The sequence below is a fragment of the Bos indicus genome, chromosome 9, assembly GCF_029378745.1.
Source record: "Bos indicus isolate NIAB-ARS_2022 breed Sahiwal x Tharparkar chromosome 9, NIAB-ARS_B.indTharparkar_mat_pri_1.0, whole genome shotgun sequence".
NCBI classification, from domain to species: Eukaryota; Metazoa; Chordata; class Mammalia; order Artiodactyla; family Bovidae; genus Bos; species Bos indicus.
Window position 1 is genome coordinate 43,246,650 of NC_091768.1, and position 21,096 is coordinate 43,267,745.

A 21,096-nucleotide genomic window follows, 5' to 3' on the forward strand; every position below is an offset into this window, starting at 1 on the left:
TTGGAAAATATATTGCAGATCTCTCTGTGAAACCCTGCTGACTACACTGACCTACCTCTGCAACCCTTCCATATGTAGGTTCTAGATGAACTAACCAAGTAACATCTGAGTCTACTGTCTCCTCACCCTGAGCACACTCATGACACGTCACTTTTGTGGATATGAAAAATGTATGCAGAACAATTCATAGAAAGAAAATTCCAAATGACTAACAAATAGCTGATAAAAACCAGTCAGTCCTAAAGGAGATCAATCCTGAATATTTATTGGAAGGACTGATACTGAATCTGAAGCTCCAATACTTTGACCACCTGATGCGAAGAACTGACTCACTGGAAAAGACCCTGATGCTGGAAAAGACTGAAGGCAGGAGGAGAAGGGGATGACAGAGGATGAGATGGTTGGATGGCATCACCGACTCAATGGACATGAGTTTGTGCCAACTCTGGGAGAGCGGTGAAGGACAGGGAAGCCTGGTGTACTGCAGTCTACGGAGTCACAAAGAGTCAGACACAACTTTGTGACTTAACAACAATAGTGAAAATGCAAATAAAAATGAGATTTTTGTCCTATGAAATTTTAAAAAATATATAATTCTCACATTTAGCAAAGATTTGTGGATTTGGCAATCCCACACATTGCTGTTTTAAGTGCACATTTCTAGACAACAACTTGGCAGTTTATTTCAGGATCCAAACCAGGAATGTATCGTAAGAAAATAGCTAGAAATGAAAACAAAATGCGTGTTAGGATGTTTATGAGGTTATCTATAAGAGGAACAAACATCCAATAAAAAAGAATTTTGTAAAGTCATTATGAATAATATTTTTGAAGAATATGTAATGACAAAGAAAAATACAGTAAAGCCTGCCAAAAATATGTCCTGAGATAACACGAATTCAGATACAATGCTACTGGCTGTCATCCTTATTGGCTCCTCTTGTCTAATGCTAATAAGGCTGAACTAAAGTCTTTCTAGGGTGTTGGGAATAGAGGGAGGACAAGGTTGGGCAGGGGGACCACAGACATCCCTTCTTGGAGATCAGGGATGCAGATACCCCAGTGTACTCCCAGCTCCAAAAACATCCAGAAATTGACACTGCTATCTCAGAAGTCCTGCCAACCCCCAAAGCCTGAATCATCCCCGTCAATATTTGGAGCAGATAATTGCTCCCAGTGCACCAAACTGAAGCCAGGAAGCCCTAGGTGAATTTGGATCTTGCAGAAACCCTGGTTGTCACCTGCACAGGTCACCCTATCATTTCATTAATCATGTAATGTGATTTCAAATTTTATGATTGTTTTTTACTATTTTCTATTGAGTGGGAAAAAAAGATAACTTTATGCACATTTGCTCCTAGTTCAGCAAAACAAGTCAGTCAGCAAACTCTAAATCTGAATATATACATATATAATCAAAAAGAAAATATTAAAAATTTATTATTAGTGGTTATTTCTGGTTAGCGGGCTATGGGTAATTTTAATATTCTTTACTATAATTTTTTTGTATTTTCCAAAATTTTCTATATTGGACCTATATTACTCTTTTAATGGGACGAGTTGTCATAGAATGGATGAACTGATGCAAAACTATAATTTCAAGAACCTGTCAATGATGGAAGGAGGGCTCCTTGGTGGGAGGGGGCATGCAAACACACTTGCTTTATAGGAGTCAGCTACAGAATGTATTGACATTACTTTATTTAAATAATTTTATCTATTTGTGAATGGAGTACAAACCAGCATGTAATGAAAAATGGCTCTTATTTCTTCTGTGGCCTGACCAGCCAGCTTCCTCCTCAGTGGCAAGTGCCACTATCTATTTCTCGCCTATTCCTTTGGAAATAATAATAATTTCTTTCTGCCTAGCCTTTTCTTTCTCTCTTTGTAAAACACAGTTCCCTAGTATATACATTATTCTGTACATTACTTTTTTTCACTTAAGAATTTATTTGGATATTTTCCTTTGTAGTACATATTGTGCTTTTCTAAATGATTTATAATATTTTGTGATATTTGGATATACTATCATTAGTTGGGACATTATCTGCAGATAATTAGGTAATTTCTAATGCTTTACTCTTAAAAGCAATGCTGCAAAATATCCTTGAACATATACCCTTTTGCATTTCTGTAAGTATATCTGTAGGCTAAGTTCCTAAAATTAGAACTGCTAGGTCTAAGGGGACATATATTTTTAATATTGATAAATATAAAATTCCATTCCATAATCCCATCAGCATGGATGAGAAGACTGGCTTTCTTACATCCTTGTCAAAACACAATGGAGACACCAAATTCGCCTAAGAGATTGATTGTTGTTGCTCAGTTGTGTCCAACTCTGTGACCCAATGGACTGCAGCATGCCAGGCTTCCCTATCCTTCACCATCTCCCGGAGTTGGCTCAAACTCATGTCCATTGAGTCGATGATGCCATCCAACCATCTCATCCTCTGTCACCCCCTTCTCCTGCCCTCAATCTTTCCCAGCATCAGGGTCTTCTCCAATGAGTCAGCTCTTCGGATCAGGCGGCCAAAGTATTGGAGCTTCAGCTTCAACATCATCCCTTCCAATGAACACCCAGGACTGATCTCCTTTAGGACGGACTGGTTGGATCTCCTTGCTGTCCAAAGGGACTCTCAAGAGTCTTCTCCAGCACCACAGTCCGAAAGCATAATTTCTTCAGCACTCAGTCTTCTTTATTGTCCAACTCTCACATCTATACGTGACTACTGGAAAAACCATAGCTTTGACTATAGAGATTTTTGTCATCAAAGTGACATTTGTTTTTTAATATGCTGTCTAGGCTTGTCATAGCTCTCCTTCCAAGGAGCAAGCGGCTTTTAATTTTGTGGCTATAGTCACCGTTTGCGGTGATTTTGGAGCCCAAGAAAATCTGCTGCTGTTTCACTCCCCCCCCGCCCCCGACCCCCATCTATTTGCCATGAAGTAATGGGACCACATGCCATGATCTTAGTTTTTTGAATGTTGAATTTTAAGCCAACTTTTTCATTCTCTTACCTTCATCAGGGGATTCTTTAGTAAAGTTTATTAGCTTTACAAGTCTTCAACATTTCAAGGCTTTTATGGTTCGCACAACAGAGGGGTTTTATTTTCTGGCAGTGAGAACTGAGGGGTTTATATGGCCAGTAGGGGGCAGCATGTCCCCACAGAGAGTCCGGCTGCATCATCTGCTGATTGAACAAACTCTAGCAAGGGGACTTGGAACCTACTCAACTAAAAATGCTCCTTCACTTGGTTACCTTCACTGCCATCTCCCAGCTGGAGTTCCTGGGTGTGGAACAAAAGCTTAGCTAAAAAACCAGGATAGATCAAAATTAAATACATGGAATTTCTATCACATTTCACATCCATTTTGTTGACAACTGCTAAACATGTCAAATAATATCTTCTGTCCCCCTAGAATTAGGATTACTATTTTGCCTTAAAAAGCAAATTAATCTGCTCCCTTAATATTAGCCTATTCAGCTAGTAAATATTGTTTGAGTGCTCAATGAAGAGAATGTGGGGTAAGGGAGATGGGCCTCTCAGAAAACACTTGGGACCTGGGTCAGGAAACCTTGGTTCTGGCTTTAGGTGAGGCACTATAAACTGGCTATGTGGCTGTGGGTAAGTAACTTAACTTCTCTGTGCCTCAGAAATGAAGTTTGCCTTACTGACCTCATAGGTGCCCGTAGAAAATACCACCTGCAAAGATGCTGAAAAAAAGAGTAATTGCTAAACAAATGAAAGATTTCAAAAGACACATTATAATTACTAGATCCTACAGCAGTAGAAATGGCAGCTTAGTGAGTCCTTACTATGTGCCAGGCACTCTGCTAAATGTACATGTCATCTCATTGAAGATCATAGCCCTGTGAGGCAGGTATTATTGGCCCATTTTCCAGATGAGAAAATTGAGTCATTGGAGGTTGGAAAACTCACTCAAAGTCAGATCCCTAGAAAGTGATAGAGCAGGGTTTAAGTCCAGGTCTGACTCCAGAGTCTACCTAGGCTCAGGTTCTTCATCACTCTTCACAGTTCTGCATTTAGAAATTGTATGTATCACTCCCTTAATTTTACTTAGAACTAGCATCTAAAAGTTGGGTCACATGCTATCTCATGAAAAAATATTAAAACTTAAAGCTACGATTCCAATTTATGGAATCCATCAGTTTCAAGATCATTCCATGAAATACTTTCTTTATAAAAATGTAAATTGGCCATGTGTCTTAAATATTCCAGGATAACCATTGAGATTCTCAATTTAGTCTTAGGAGTATGAACTATTATTGGCTAAAGGGAAAAGCAAACAACTATGGAAAACCAGAAAAGAAGAATGAATAGGAAGAAGGAATTCACTGAAAGAAACCTGGAAGAAAGGTTTAAGCGGTTTACTTGAGATTCTTGCCATATAGGAAATAGAGCAGCATGGGAGTTTGTAATGAGGACTTCCCTAGGAGCGTTAAGCCTCCAGGCCACAAAATGGCCATAGGTAATGCCCCTTATAGGATGTCCAGAGGAACTGCTAGACAGATCTGAAGGGTCTTGCTTTGTGAATTATGCGTGATCATTAACTGGTGATGAGTTGCCTTACCAGATTTAAGTACTTTTTGGTGCTTGGTATGTCTTTCATGAATCATACAGCTGCAAAGAAGGTTCCTGGCACCTTCAGGGCAGGAACAAACATTACCTGAGAGCTCCCAGTGTAAGACAGGCTCTGTTCTAACACTTTATAGACAACAACCCTTTAATATTTATTCACTAATTTGGCTGGGCCAGGTTTTGGCTGCGGCACATGGGAGTTTTGATCTTCGTTCTGGTATGTGGGATTGTTAGTTGCGGCACTCAGGATCTTTTAGTCGTGGCATGAGAACTCCCAGTTGCGGCATGTGGGATCTAGTTCCCTGACCAGGAATTGAACTTGGGCCCCCTGCATTGGCAGTGTGGAGGCATAGCCACGGGACCGCCAGGCAAGTCCCGCAATAACCCTTTATATAAATTTAATAATGTCTCCATCATCTTCAATTTAAAGATGAAGAAACAGGCTTTTTGCCGCAGGTAGAAGTAGCACAACCAGGATTTGGACCAAGGAGAGCTGGCTCTAGAGTCTTCTTTAGCACTCCATTAGTTCATCTCTTGAAATCAGTAACAAGGAGGAGGGAGGAGGAGGAAAGAAGGAATAGGAAAAGAAGATGAAGGACAAAATAATTAATGTATCCTGTGAATACCACCATTTAGTTCAACAAGCATTCTCTGAAGAACTTACTATGGGACCTCCCCTGGGACTAGGCACTTCTGGGCCACAGCCCATTCATGCCCTGGAAAAGACCAGGTTATTTCTAAACAGTGTGATAACACTGTAAAACAGGAAAGTCCACTGGTGCAGGACAGAAATTCCTGTGTTCCCAAGTATGTACTAAAGTGGAAAGTTACTGAGTTAAAGTGACTGGCCAGAAGGGCACAAGCCCATTCAGTCACAGACCGGGTACTGTGGATTCCATCTCTACTCTGCTCCCATAAAACAAACCTTGTTTAACTAGGCTGTTCTGCAAAAGTAACAGTTAAATACATTTACAGCCATACTGCTTCCCGGTGGCTCAGCCATAATGAATCTGCCTGCCAAGCAGGAGATGTGGTTTCATCCCTGGGTCGGGAAGATCCCCTGGAGGTGGAATGGGCAACCCACCCAAGTATTCTTGCCAGAAAATCCCATGGACAGAGAGGAGCCTGGCGGGCTACAGTCCATGGGGTTGCAAAGAGTTGGACAGGACTGAGCCACTAAACAATAGCTTTACTATGTCTGGACTCTGCTTCCAAGACCTGAAAACAGTCGGCAAACTTTAAGTAAAAAAGATTAAGTAACGCAATTACAAATTAAATTTTTAAATATCCACCAGTAAAATAGTTTCTACTTTTCACTGTATTCTTGAAAGTTTTCACAGTAGGATGGTTGGAAAATATATTCCACTCAAATCTGCATAATAAGGACTAATCTCCTACAGGCGCCAGTTCATTAAACTGCCTAATGGCAGCTATGGAAAAGTAATAGCCTTATCCCAAAAGCTTTTGCTCTTTAAACAGAAAACAACGAGCAAGTGCGTTGCAACAGAGGCCAAAAAAGCCTGTCCCCAGGAATTCCACTGGGGCAGCGAATTCTAGAGGGACCGCCAGGGAGGTTCCCGCTCCCTGGGTGGGACCTAGTAGCAAAGCCACGTGGGGAGGGCTGAAGGGGCCTTTAGGGCTGGGGAGGGGGACCATCCGTCAGGGCAGGTCACGGTCTCTTCGCCCCTGTCCGCCAGCGGCGGCAGGGTGGAGCGCCGAGAACCAAAACTCAGTTGTCGCCAGTGTCAGGGCAGCCAGTCTGCGCCCGGTGGGCGGCTCCCCACCTCTCGGGAGGATGCGGACGTGGGATGCCCCAGGGAACCCTCACAGACCGGCGAGCACGAGGAGCTCCAAAAACAAAGCGAGTGGCGGGGGGAAGGGGAAGGCGCGACCGGCGAGGGGCAGAGCACACGCGGTGCTCCGAGCGCGGGCGCCGCCTGCGAGCCCGACCGACCAGCCTGAGAAGGGAGCGCGCCTGCCGGCACCCGGTGCCCCTTGCCAGGTCCGGGACACCGCAAAGCCCGAAAACTCCCCTTTCCTATGGGGCGGAGATTTGAGAAAACCCAAGTCGGGGTCCGCGCAGCAGCTAGAGCCAGGACTGGAGGCTGCGCGTTGCGCGGGAGGCTGAAGACTTTTCTTTTGGGGGGATAAGATGGCAGGTCGGGGGAAACAAAGGAAACTTGGGCCCGGGCCTGGGAGCGGAGTGTGCGGCTCACGAGTTCGCCCCGGGTCCTGTGTGGGAGTCACTGGGCGCCCTGCGCCAGCCTGCACACTGCCCGCCGGGGGAAAACATAAAGCATCCCTCCGGGAGCCGGCGGCGCCGGCCGCCCACCTGCCGCCCCGGGGTCTCCGGGCCGGCGGAAGGAGAGGGCGCTGCGAACCCGGCCGGGGCCGGGAGGCAGGGAGGAGGGGAGGCGGCTGGCGGGCGCGCGCGGGGGGCGGCGGTGGAGGAGGGGAGCGCGGGTGGGCGGGCGGCGCCACGTCACGGCTATTGTGGCTGGCCCGGTATATAAGGTCCCGCCCGCCGGCCGCGCTCCCCACCTTGCCTGCACCCCGCCAGCGATCCTTCGGCACCCTGCAATCCAGCGAGACGCGCTGCGCACCGACGGAGCGGACATGGGGAGAGCGATCGTAGCCAGGCTCGGACTGGGGCTGCTGCTTCTGGCGCTGCTCTTACCTACGCAGGTGAGGTCCTGGCGCCCGGCGAGGGGGCTCAGGGGCCGCGCCCGAGGCGGGTGGGACCGCCTGAACCGGTCTGCGCCCCCACCTTCGGTTGTGGACCCGAACTAGGAGAGAGAATCTAGTACAATCTGATCTGGGGGGAGAGGGGGCGGCAATTTGGAGCCCACTTTCCACTTCCTAGCAGGCTGTCCCCACCCTTTAGGCAGCCCCGAGAACAAAGCACCTACACGCGTGGGCTAGGAGGACCTTGCCCCACCCCAGGTTTCGTATAGCCCTTCACAGGCTGCCTGTCGCCCACTGCCCGCTTTCATGCAGAGCGGGAAAGAAGGCGCTCTCCCTACCCCTGGAGCACCCAGAGACCTCAGACCCTTTGGGGAGGTCGTCCCTGGATCCCACGAGCGCCCCGCTTCCCTGTACGAGTGTCTTCGCGTCCCCTAGCGCATCACACAAAGAGAGAGGAAGATCCCCTTCGGGGGGCGCAGCTCTCGCCCATCCTCCACTCAGAGCTAGTTCGTGGATCCCTAGCAAGCCCCAGTTACTGACCCTGTTAAGCCACCCCAGTCCCGCGTGTTTCGGGGCTGAAGTCTGGGGGGGGGGGGGACCCTCTCCTGACCCTGTGCTATCCTGGGGACGACCTTACAAGTCACCAACGGAACCCTCTGTTAGCCAGATTGGCTATCTCTGGACAGGCGGCGGATGGGACATTTGTGTCCCGATTCCCCGCCAGGCTTTGTCCCTGTCCCCGCGGCCTCCTCAGATCCTCTGTCCCGGGAACACATCTTGCCCACGGTGTCCGGCGGGTGGGTGCGCAGCGGCCGCGAGGGAGGCCAGCGGCGGCTGAGCCTGAGAGACCGAAGTCGGGGGGCGCTGGGAGGGCAAGAAAGGGGCATTTGTCTCCGGTAGCTTGGACTTGGAGGGTAGGTAGGGGTGCCCGAGCGGTTGGGTCTCCATCGCCTTCCGTTGGGGCTTTCTGAGGAGGGTCTCCTTAGCACTTCTTCCGAAAAAGTTGGGTGCGCCAGGTCCCCAGACATCCAGCCGCCGGGCTCACCTGGGAGCGCAGCCTGAGAGAGGTGCGCTCCTCGTCTTCCGCTCCGCGGACCGGGTAACTGTACCCTATTGTTTTGCGGGTCGGCTGCTCTCCCGAGCCTTTCTCTATTCCTCGGTGGGGGAGGGGCGTGGCCACTGGAAACGCTGGTCTCTCCCACCCCGCCCCATCTCCTTTCCCAGCCAGATTCCGTCCCACACCCCTAAATTTCAGAGGTTTGAGGTTAAGCAAATAAATCTTTGATAGCTTAGTAGGGAAATTTATGTTTACTGTCAATTTCATATATTAACATTAGTTTTTTTCATTGGTGTGGAGGACCCTTTGATTCTCCTATGGATGCACTGGGCTCTGGTTTGTTTTTTTTTAAACTCACCTGATGCACCAAGGCTTTGTTGGATAAGAACAGATTACCTTCAGGGATCCCAAATCAGGTCCTGCCCCCAAATAAGGAGCCCTGTTTTAAATTGTTCCCCATATTATTAATGCTTTCCTTTTACTAGGAGTGCTTTTCTTCTTGGTAGCACACTCTGTTGGGTAGGTGCCAAATAAATATATTTGATTTCATTGAGATTTTTAAAATTAGTCTATTTTAGATAGGCTTTATAAAATTTTTAGTCGATGTTTGCTGAATGTCCTTATGGGTTTTACAACAAAAGAAGCTGGGTTTTCTATGGATTTACAACAAAGGATAAAATGGTTTTATCTTTGAATTGATTGGTAGCCAAACATACATGTGGCCCAGACCTGCTTGGTGCCAGGTTCTTGTTCCAGCTGTAATCAGAAGCCCTTTAAAACCCTCTCTTGCAGTGAGAGCTGAAATCTCCCATCTGCCTTTGTTCCCTGACAAAGAAGAGATTACCATGTGCCCTGCTGGACTGTGCATTTTATGACTTGAAAAACAGTGTGGTGAATGATGCCACTTAGGCACTGGGGTGCTGGGGGACCTTGGTCCTTGGCCACAGTGCTGGGCTTAGTGACCAGGCAGGAGGGCTGCTGCTCGTGAAACCAACATCAAACCGTCTCGTCTGTTGTGAAGTCATTCCGACTTTATGATGCTTTGGGTGAAATCATTTTGCCTTAAGGCAGAGGCTCATTATATTTTTCAACTTAAAACAAATATTGTGGCCGTTTTTGAGAAGGGCTGTATACTGTTTCCAGACTTCAAAGGAGCAGATAAGATATCCAGGGCCCCTTACTTTTAATGCAAGGTTGTATTAAACAGGTAGGTGAAAGTTATCCAGCGAATTCAGGAAGACAGAGACTGAATTCTCATAACATATGTCTCAAATTACTGTATTTTAAAATCCAAATTATTAGTGCAACTTTAAAATCTCCCCCTTCTTGAGAAAGTAGAAGAAGCCTATTTGTAACACCAGTCAGTCAGTATAATCACAGAAAGTGGGTTAGTTACCTTGGTTCCTTATTACTTTATAAAGAATTAAGGGTCAAGTCATATACTTGGGAGTTACATAGTTATTGAAGAACATTTTTGTTTGCTTGTTTTTGGTTATTGTTACTTGCAGTCATTAATCATCACTAGGTAGTTGTTTTTGAAACTAAAGGATCTTGGTGGGACTAAGAAATTCAGAATGAAATGATGTGGGTAAGGGAATAATGGGGAAAAAAAACCAACCTGAGACTGTATCATCTATCTTAATGGCATATAAAATGTATGTGGAGAGACAACTGTAATGTGGAAATTGATCAGTGTAACTTTTTATATATTTTAGACTTACTCAAATCAAACAACTGTTGTAACACCAAGTAACTCCTCCCAGACTACCTCACCTGCCCCTCATCCAGCCAATGCCACCACCAAGGCAAGCGATGGTACTCTGCAGTCAACAGCCAGTCTCTTTGTGATCTCGGTCTCCCTTCTACATCTCTACTGTTAAGAGACTCAGGCGAAGAAACATCTGTACTCCACCATCTTCTAAATCCAGTTCAAATGGCATCTATACATCCTGTGTGACAAAGGAAAAAAAAAGAGAGAAAAAGAAGTCTTCATTGAATAAATCTGCTAATTCCACACCTTATTTAATTGACAGAAATTATTGAGGATCCCAAATTTGTTTGAAGAGCATGTGAAGGGTCTGACTAGATGATGAATGCCAATATTAAATCTGCTGGAGTTACCTGTACAAGATGAAGAGAGACAACGTCCAAAATTAGTTGAGATGATTTCCTTAAATGTGGCTTAAGAAGTATGGACACATAAAGCTCTACCTTGAAAATGAGAATAGATTTTATCTTACTTAGAGATAAAGAATGGGCTGTGGAACAGATTCAGTTTGCATTTGGTTTGTTAAATTTATAAGGCCATAAAACAATTAGGTAAAACAGAAAGCTTCTATGATTCTATTTGTATGTACATTAGCAGAAACTTCCAGGAGTTCCTGTAAATTCTCAAAGTGTTGTTTCAGCAGTACTAATTTAATGCTGACATACGATAGATTAAAATTTTATGTTAAGCTATCAACTGTTCTCTTGGGAACTGAACTTTTCCTCTGGGGCTTTGGGCTGACATTGCATTTGACTTTTTATATAGTGCCAGGGCAAAGATGGATTAATCTACCCCAAATTCAAGCATAATGAATGCATTTTGCTTACATACTATTCCTATTCAAAAAGAACACTAGATTCATTTAAACAGATAACAAAGAATAGAAGTACATTGCTGTCAATGAATTTCAAAATATTTTTTATTTCTGCATACATTGAATAACTTTTACAGTTTAAAAAAATGATCTGTTTTGAAGGTAAAATTGACAAATTTTGAAATGAAAAAGGCTAATATGTGAAGGAGCCAAACTAAATCAAATATTTGTGAAGTCAATACTGGAAGCTTGCTTACATTGAATTTAGAAAAACTTTTATACTCTTTTCTGTAAATACTTCTTTTTAAACTGAATCAGAGTAGCCACATTTGGAACACTTTTTGTTATCATTTGATATTTTTAGGTAGTTAGAACCTGGTCCTAAGCCTAAAATGGGCTTGATTTTGGAAAATAAATCTTCTCACAACTGCCTTGATGCACAGTAACCTTTTTAAAAATAGATACTCCCTAAAGTCTTTTGTTCACATGGTCACACACTGATGCTTAGATATTCCAGAATCTAATATGGCCACAGTAGTTTTGAAAACCAAAGTCATTTTTTTTTCCATCTTTAGAAACCAACACTGGAATAAACATATCCAACAGATCTCAAGCTACTGTGTGTGTGAATGAACATTCCCTTTTGTTTCACACCTGAATGCTGTATATCTGTTTTGGATTGTATATTGTGTTTGTGTATTTATGCTTTGATTCATAGTAACTTTTCATGTTATGAAATTGATTTGCATTAAACACAAACTGTAAATAAAAAGAGATGGCTGGAAGAGCAATCCATTGAATTATAAGTTTTTCCCAATGCCTGGAATACTTTGTGAGTTTGTCATGGTTGTATGAGTATTTAAACCACTAGGGACATACCTCAATATTTTCCTATTAAACAGAACATTTTAAGCTGTTTTGCATTGGCAACTAGCAACATGTCTTGATTAAAGGATTCATCTGAAAAATGACATCTTTCAGGCTTTAAGTGGGCATCCCTTACTCAGCAACTATTGAATGCCAGCTATGCGTCAGGATACTGAAGTTTGATTGAATGCTGAACTTGCTCGACAAGGCTTTTTACTATAATTGAGAAAAAGAGTATGCATAATGACAAATAGGCAGTACACTGGCAAGTAGTGCTGTGAGGAAAACAGGCCAGAGTGGCAAGTCATGAGCTGTGACTGAGTATGGATGGTCTTGGACATTTAAGCTGAGGTATGGAGGAGAAGGCAATGGCACCCCACTCCAGCACTCTTGCCTGGAAAATCCCATGGATGGAGGAGCCTGGTAGGCTGCAGTCTATGGGGTCGCTAAGAGTCGGACACGACTGAGCGACTTCCCTTTCACTTTTCACTCTCATGCATTGGAGAAGGAGATGGCAACCCACTCCAGTGTTCTTGCCTGGAGAATCCCAGGGACGGGGGAGCCTGGTGGGCTGCCGTCTATGGGGTCGCACAGAGTTGGACACGACTGAAGCGACGTAGCAGCAGCAGCAGCATGGAGGATCTGGAGGAAATCATGGTGGGGGGAACAACACAAGCTAAATCCTTTAGTCTGCTTAATCACTGGCACTATTTTCATATCTGTACAGGAGGCCACATTTCCATCTGCTCCTTTAGTACTGAACTCTTTTGACTCTTATTAAAGTGTAGTCCTGGACTTCCGCTGCTTAGTTGCTTAATCGTGTCCAACTCTTTGCAGCCCTGTGGACTGTAGCCTGCCAGGCTGTTGTCTGTCCATGGAATCTTCCAGGCAAGAATACTGAAGTGGGTTGCCATTTCTTATTTCATGAGATCTTCTCGAACCAGGGATTAAATCTATGACTCTTGTGTCTTCTGCCTTGGCAGGTGGATTCTTTACCACTAGCACCACCTGGGAAGCCCTGGACTTTTAGCTCTAGCCAGAGAAAGGCTGCAATTTGGTAGTAAGTTCCTTGATCAGAAGAAATGTTGCGTGGGTCTCCATGATGGTTGATAGGATTTTCTGTGAGTCCAAGGATAGTAGTTTTGATAGACGCATTGTATGCGGGGAAGGCAAATCCATATTCAGAATAACTTTATTTCTTTAAGAATAAAATGCTACCCTTCTAGATGATGTGGTCCCATGTAGTCAATATTCCACCTGGCTGGTCACCTCAAGCAATGGAGCATATAAGGAACTTGGTGTTGGTTTCTGATGTAGCAGACTGAGCACTCAGCAGTGGCTGTGACCAGATCAGTCTTCACATATGCCAACGTTGCTGGGACCATGCATAATCTCTGTCCTGCCATTGTGGCCACTTTGTTCATGAGCCGACTGATAACCAGAACGGTCAGGGGTCTGCATCCACACCCATCTTATCCACCTGATTATTAAAACCCCTCTTTGCTGTGGTTACCTTTTAGTGAGCATTCACATGGGACACTAATATCTTCAGATTCCCATTTGGAGAGGTCTATCCACATACCTTTCTCAGCTTGCCTTGTCACCAGTTTTCCAATCATATTGTTTCCAAGTCCATCCAGCCAAACTGTTGGCCACAGACCACGAGTTAGTATAGATTTACACCTCTGGCCACTTCTACTTTGAAGCAAAATGAACAACCAGGTGCACTGCTTTTAATTCTGCCCACTGGAGGTATTTCCCTTTACCACTGTCCTTGATGGGTGTCCCAGAAAGGGGTTGTACAGCTGGAGCTGTCCACTTTGAGGTGTCGCCTGCTTATTGTACAGCACCTTCTGTAAACCAGGTCCAAGTTTTCTCTTCCTCAGTCAGCTGGTAATCATTAACTCCTCACAAAGACATAGGTACAGACTAGGAGAGAGATGGTAATGTAGCAAAATTACAGCCCAGGGGCATTTGGACCACTTTCTCCTGTAACTTACTAGTATATAAAGTCCCCTACATGTGAACTTTTGAAGATGCAAACATGAAGCTTACTAATGAAGAACTGATGGAATTGGAAGCCCAGAGAAAGGACAAAGAAATATGAAAGAAAGAAGTAACTGGATAACTGAAGACATTCACGATGCAGGAAATGGCAGGGAATTGTCTTTATTGGAGGAGCCACTGTTGGTTCTGAGGCACAGGACCCGAACTTGGAATGGTACACGAAGGTCTCAGCAGCCATTTAGAGTGCAATCCAGTGCTGCCGTGTCGTCTGTGATGAGAAAAAAGGAACTACACCTGGACATCGCTGGATCCTATTTTTTCAAGCAGTTAAATAGAAGGAAACGGAACCTATGCCATCAGCATCAGGCATGATTGAAATTACAGCTTGCCCTCCATCTCCTATTGCTAACAATCCTTTGGCTCTACCATGTCCCACTTCCTCTCCCTCTTCCAGCCAGTAACTCCTCTTGCTTATTGACTCAATGCCAGCCCCTGTATGCCAGCTGTTGTACTGTGCTTTTCAAGGCACTGTACTGTAAGATTAAAAATGTTTTCTTTATTTTTTTTGTATTTTTTTTATGTATTGTGTGAAAAATATAGACCTATGACAATACAGTACTACATAGCCAATTGTGTTCGTTGAGTACCTTGGGTAATTTTGTTGGACTTACAAACAAATTGGACTTACGAACGTACTGTCAGAACAGAACTCATTTCTATGTAGGTGACTTACTGTATGTATATTTAGGGCCTCCTGAAGCTCAACATCCTCCATGCCACCTTTATTTGACAATGGGGTGCTATTGTGCACAGCCAGTTTTATGGGTTGATGATTAGACCATACCCAGGTCATCATGGATAGCTCAGGCTGCATGGTGGTCTGTGGTTACGCGTTCAGTCTTTTTTAAAAAAATATTTATATGTATTTGTTTATCTGGCTGCCCTGGGTCTTAATTGTGGCACACGGCATCTTTTGTCTTCGTTGTGGCATATGGGGTCTTTTAGCTGTGGCGTTTGAACTCTTAGTTGCAGCAGGTGAGATCTAGTTCCCTGACCAGGGATCACACTCAGGCCCCTTGCCTTGCGAGTTCAGAGTCTTAGCCACTGAGCCATGAGAGAAGCCCTTCAATCCCCTCAAGCATTCAGTCTTTACTAAAGCCCAGCAACAAGCCCAATCCTGCTTCTTCAGGAAGGGTTTCTGCCTGCCGAGGATGGCAGAGCTTTGCTCTGAAATCTTGAAAGAGACTATTGATACCAACCCTGGGTCTAACATAAATTTATAGAAAAGCAATGAAAAAGCTGAGTTTAGTTTTTTAAGAAGTAATCATCGATACTCATGGAGGACGAAATATAACTAGTTTTTCAACTGTTCTTTGAAAATAGCTTTAAACAAACATGAACTGTTTTATTAGAAAAATACCCAAATTTCTATTTTGGGGTTATACTCTAAATATTCATGCTGAAATACTAGTCATATAATTTATGGCTAAATTGAGTAATGAGTAGCCATTGTATGGGTGTCTCTCGAACTAAGTTGAGCCTTAGCAGATAAAAGCAGATAATTTAGGGAAAAGGTTAAGGATAGGGTTAAGATGAGAAAAATCTGTTTAGAACTAAACATATTCTAAACACACACACCCAATGCCACCGTCCTTAAAATAGAGCTCAAATATTTAGGTAGCTGAAAAGTATGTGTTTTTCGTTCCTCATAGACCTTATTTGGGGTTAGCTTGATTATTTTTGGATTCTTTCCTTAGTATAAAGAGAGTATTTTTTCTAACTTTATTAGGATGGCACTTTTTGAAACAACACAATCATCATCATGATTTACTTGTCAGTTTCTCTTCAAATTACATCTAAATTTAAAATCATATGCATTTCTAAGAAACTTTAGGAAGTTTCCATATTTATGATTTTGCAAAGAAATCTCTTTGTGAGCCCAAAGGTTTAACTGTTATGCCTGTTAGCAATTGGCAAATGTTAAGGTTTGCGGATACAGAATGAAGCAGGGCAAAGACTAATAGAGTTTTGCCAAGAAAATGCACTGGTCATAACAAACACCCTCTTCCAACAACACAAGAGAAGACTCTATACATGGACATCACCAGATGGTCAACACCGAAATCAGACTGATTATATTCTTTGCAGCCAAAGATGGAGAAGCTCTATACAGTCAGCCAAAACGAGACCAGGAGCTGACTGTGGCTCAGACCATGAACTCCTTATTGCCAAATTCAGACTGAAATTGAAGAAAGTAGGGAAAACCACTAGACCATTCAGGTATGACCTAAATCAAATCCCTTATGATTATACAGTGGAAGTGAGAAATAGATTTAAGGGCCTAGATTTGATAGATAGAGTGCCTGATGAACTATGGAATGAGGTTCGTGACATTGTACAGGAGACAGGGATCAAGACCATCCCCAAGAAAAAGAAATGCAAAAAAGCAAAATGGCTGTCTGGGGAGGACTTACAAATAGCTGTGAAAAGAAGAGAAGCAAAAAGCAAAGGAGAAAAGGAAAGATATAAGCATCTGAATGCAGAGTTCCAAAGAATAGCAAGAAGAGATAAGAAAGCCTTCTTCAGCGATCAATGCAAAGAAATAGAGGAAAACAACAGAATGGGAAAGACTAGGGATCTCTTCAAGAAAATCAGAGGTACCAAAGGAACATTCCATGCAAAGATGGGCTCGATAAAGGACAGAAGTGATATGGATCTAACAGAAGCAGAAGATATTTGGATCTAATAGAAGCAGAAGATATTAAGAAGAGATGGCAAGAATACACAGAACTGCACAAAAAATATCTTCACAACCCAGATAATCACGATGGTGTGATCACTGACCTAGAGCCAGACATCCTGGAATGTAAAGTCAAGTGGGCCTTAGAAAGCATCACTATGAACAAAGCTAGTGGAGATGATGGAATTCCAGTTGAGCTATTTCAAATCCTGAAAGATGATGCTGTGAAAGTGCTGCACTCAATATGTCAGCAAATTTGGAAAACTCAGCAGTGGCCACAGGACTGGAAAAGGTCAGTTTTCATTCTAATCCCAAAGAAAGGCAATGCCAAAGAATGCTCAAACTACTGCACAATTGCACTCATCTCACACGCTAGTAAAGTAATGCTCAAAATTCTCGAAGGCTTCAGCAATATGTGAACCGTGAACTTCTTGATGTTCAAGCTGGTTTTAGAAAAGGCAGAGGAACCAGAGGTCAAATTGCCAACATCCACTGGATCATGGAAAAAGCAAGAGAGTTCAAGCTGGTTTTAGAAAAGGCAGAGGAACCAGAGATCAAATTGCCAACATCCGCTGGATCATGGAAAAAGCAAGAGAGTTCCAGAAAAACATCTATTTCTGCTTTATTGACTATGCCAAAGCCTTTGATTGTGTGGATCACAATAAACTGTGGAAAATTCTGAAAGAGATGGGAATACCAGACCACCTGATCTGCCTCTTGAGAAATTTGTATGCAGGTCAGGAAGCAACAGTTAGAACTGGACATGGAACAACAGACTGGTTCCAAATAGGAAAAGGAGTACGTCAAAGCTGTATATTGTCACCTTGCTTATTTAACTTATATGCAGAGTACATCATGAGAAACTCTGGACTGGAAGAAACACAAGCTGGAATCAAGATTGCTGGGAGAAATATCAACAACCTCAGATGTGCAGATGACACCACCCTTATGGCAGAAAGTGAAGAGGAACTAAAAATCTTCTTGATGAAAGTGAAAGTGGAGAGTGAAAAAGTTGGCTTAAAGCTCAACATTCAGCAAACGAAGATCATGGCATCCGGTCCCCTCACTTCATGGGAAATAGATGGGGAAACAGTGGAAACAGTGTCAGACTTTATTTTTGGGGGCTCCAAAATCACTGCAGATGGTGACTGCAGCCATGAAATTAAAAGACGCTTACTCCTTGGAAGGAAAGTTATGACCAACCTAGATAGCATATTCAAAAGCAGAAACATTACTTTGCCAATAAAAATTCATTTAGTCAAGGCTATGTTTTTTCCTGTGGTCATGTATGGATGTGAGAGTTGGACTGTGAAGAAAGCTGAGCGCCGAAGAATTGATGCTTTTGAACTGTGGTGTTGGAGAAGACTCTTGAGAGTCCCTTGGACTGCAAGGAGATCCAACCAATCCATTCTGAAGGAGATCAGCCCTGGGATATCTTTGGAAGGAATGATGCTAAAGCTGAAACTCCTGTACTTTGGCCACGTCATGCGAAGAGTTGACTCATTGGAAAAGACTCTGATGCTGGGAGGGATTGGGGGCAGAAGGAGAAGGGGACGACAGAGGATGAGATGGCTGGATGGCATCACTGACTCGATGGATGTGAGTCTGAGTGAACTCTGGGAGTTGGTGATGGACAGGGAGGCCTGGCGTGCTGCGATTCGTGGGGTCGCAAAGAGTCGGACACGACTGAGTGACTGAACTGAACTGAACTGAACATGTCCAAAACTGAACTCATTACTTCCCCTCCACAGACCCGCTGCTTCTCTATTCAGAGCACCTACCTGCCAAGTCACTCTCATCACAAACCCAGGAGCTTCCTTCCTCTTCTCTCCCAGTCTCCAATCAGCCACAAAACCCTGTCACTTCTGAATCAGAAATGTCTGAGCATCTTGCCTCTCTCCGCACTCTGCTGCTTTCTTCTGACTTGCATCCTCTGTCAAAGCCGTGCCTTTCAGCCCTTGGTCTTTCCACCCTGTGGCGCTTCTCTGAAATATAGATGTGATCATTTTGCTCCTAACTTAAAAAGTTTGGCTACACTTGGCTGATAGAAGATAGAATAGAAACCTCCATTCACAGACCTTAAGGCTTTCCCATAGCCTGGTCCCAGCCCCTTTTCAGCCCCATTTTCAGTCATACTGCATTGCCCACTGTTCTCTGAATCAACAATGTCTTTTTATGCCTCCATGGCTTTGAATGCCTCCATGCATCCAACTGAGTATAGCGATTAAAGGTGTGGGTGCTAGAGCCAGGCTGCCTCAGTTTGACTTCTAGCCCAGCTGTGACTAGTGAAAGGAGCCCAGGCATGGACATAAATTCTCTGTGGCCCAGGAGTCCTGTCTGTAATGAGCTTGATAATAAAGGTACCTATCAATAAAGTTTTAGAATCTGGAACATTGCTAGTACTCAATAAACACTGGCCAGCATTCTTTCTTACAAATGTGTGGACATTGCATTGGCTTGTCTATGCCCCTTGAAGGCAGGAACTTTGCCACGTTTCATTTCTGGATTCCTGATGTGTGACTGAGAGTAGGTGCTCAGTTAATACTGAGTTAGTAAAACAGCCAGCAGTGGTATCTTAGCAGTGGTGTAACTGGGGGAGGGGAAGGAAATTCTCTGATACTATATTAGGTCTTGGGGGGAAGCACAAGAAGGTAGTTAGGGCTATTTCTAAACAGGCTGGTCCCTAGTGGCTGCTCAGCTTTCATCAGATAGGCAACCTGCTTATCTGCAACAATGGTTCTCAACTCTGACTACATATTAGAATCACTTGGGAAGCTTTTTAAAAAGGTGATGCCTGTCACCTTTGCCTACTTAGAGAGTTCTGATTTAATTGGTCTGGGTGGAGGTTAGTCATCGTAGTTTTAAAAAGCTCCCCAGGTGATTCTAAAGTGCAGCCAAATTGTGAAGCACGGGCCTGAGAGCAGCTTTGGGCAGCTCTGCTCTTTTAGATCATTTGGCTGGCAGTGGCTGGGGAGTCAGACACAGACCTGGCTCCTGGCTTCAGATCCCTGTGACTACCAAAGATGCTCACAGCAGGGTTAGCTGTGCTTGGAGGCAGGTAAGGTCACTTTAGTCCATTGTTTGGATTTCTACCCAACTCAGAAAGGACACAGAGACTCATGCTAGAGTCCTCTGGTTCTAGCGCTTCAGCCAGCATCATAAGTAGATACAGGTGCCAGTCCTGGTTCTGAAAACTTGCTCCATGGGCTCTGGAAGCCTCTCTGGGCTTTAAGAGGATTGGGCTTTTTGGAGATATTTTCTAGTTGAAAAATATAAAGATTTCATCCAACTTAAATTCTGTGATTCAGATCCCCGCCTCCCCCAACCCCCAAGCTTTTGGGAGCCTGTTCTCACATCCATGAAAAAATTGGTTCAGTACTCCATGCTGAGTCTACAAAAATTAATGCAAATTCATTGTTATTACTTGAGATACTGGGCGTTCATCATACTCATTTGTTCTGTTATTCGGTTGTCATTTTGCATTCTACTGCATTTTCTGAAGACTTGGAAAAGGGTTCTCTTAATGATAGATTAGCATAGTCTAATTGGTAGTTGCTGTTCAATTTAAATGAGATTGCAACAACTTTGAACTGTTTGACTGGGCTTGTGAAATGTGACCAGTGACACAACCTTTGTTGAGGCTTGGGTGTGAACGCAGTGAGGAAACAGTTTCCCTTATTAGCCTCCTCATTGACACTATGTTTATCAGTATGCATTTGGTTTTGTGTTTACTTATTACTTATTTATTCTATGTTTTATTCCAATTAAAAAATTTCTTGAGTCCGCTTACAGAAACATGCATTATACACCAGGTTACAAATAGATGAGGAATTTCAGGTAGAGGATAAATAAGGGTAGAAGGAAACCGTGAATTCATGGATAGGATTGAGAACGCTTGTCGTAAGGTCATGAGTAGCTCCTGTAGTCACTGGAAGAAAAGAGCCATGATTAGAAACAGAAGCTTAATTGCCTGTGCATTTAAAATATGTGAGTAAACCATAAGTACCGTGTTCTGGGGAAAGCTTCTAGTGTGGATCTGTAGGAGGAGGCCTCTGGGTGAATACGGTCAATGTCATTGACACCATTCCTGCAGCAGTGGCAACAGCGAGTTTCTAATGGATGTCTATTTCTAATCATTTTCATCCAGACAAGTGACACAGCAAAGCATAATTTAGCAGACATATTTTTTTCAGCAGCCAAAATAGTTTTAACCAAATCTGTGCCTCTCTAGTTGACTATTTATAGGGAAAAAACCCAGAATATTTAGAGGAATATATGGCCAACATGCTGCATGAATATTCTTTTTTGTAATTGAGCTTTTTTTTTAAAAAAAAAAAAAACTATTTATTTGGCTGCACTGGGTCTTAGTTGTGGCATGGGGGATCTTCAATTTTCCTTGTGGCATGAGGGTTCTTTAGTTGTGGCAAGTGGGGGATCTAGTTCTCCAAGGGGATTGAACCTGGGCCTCCTCCTTTGGGAACTGGGAGTCAGCCACTGGACCACCAGAGAAGTTCCATAATTGAGCTTTTTATATAAATTAAGCAGAAAATAAT

At 43.6% G+C, this 21,096-nt stretch overlaps 1 protein-coding gene across 1 annotated transcript; it reads left to right on the plus strand.

Moving 5' to 3' along the window:
• The first annotated feature begins 6,385 nt into the window (after nt 1–6,385).
• On the plus strand, nt 6,386–11,720 carry CD24 (CD24 molecule). The gene is made up of 3 exons (XM_070796017.1): nt 6,386–6,607; nt 7,120–7,290; nt 10,063–11,720. The coding sequence occupies exons 1-3, from the start codon at nt 6,401–6,403 to the stop codon at nt 10,225–10,227; spliced, it is 543 nt and encodes a 180-aa protein (XP_070652118.1). The 5' UTR covers nt 6,386–6,400; the 3' UTR covers nt 10,228–11,720.
• Nucleotides 11,721–21,096: the final 9,376 nt, after the last annotated feature.

Bases quoted from the DNA above. Each gene is read 5' to 3' on its own strand.
- CD24 (XM_070796017.1), top strand. From the start codon at position 6,401: ATGCGGACGTGGGATGCCCCAGGGAACCCTCACAGACCGGCGAGCACG. The intron at 6,608-7,119 runs GTCCGGGACACC...CCGGTATATAAG, and splicing joins CACCCGGTGCCCCTTGCCAG to GTCCCGCCCGCCGGCCGCGC. The intron at 7,291-10,062 runs GTGAGGTCCTGG...TATATATTTTAG, and splicing joins CGCTGCTCTTACCTACGCAG to ACTTACTCAAATCAAACAAC.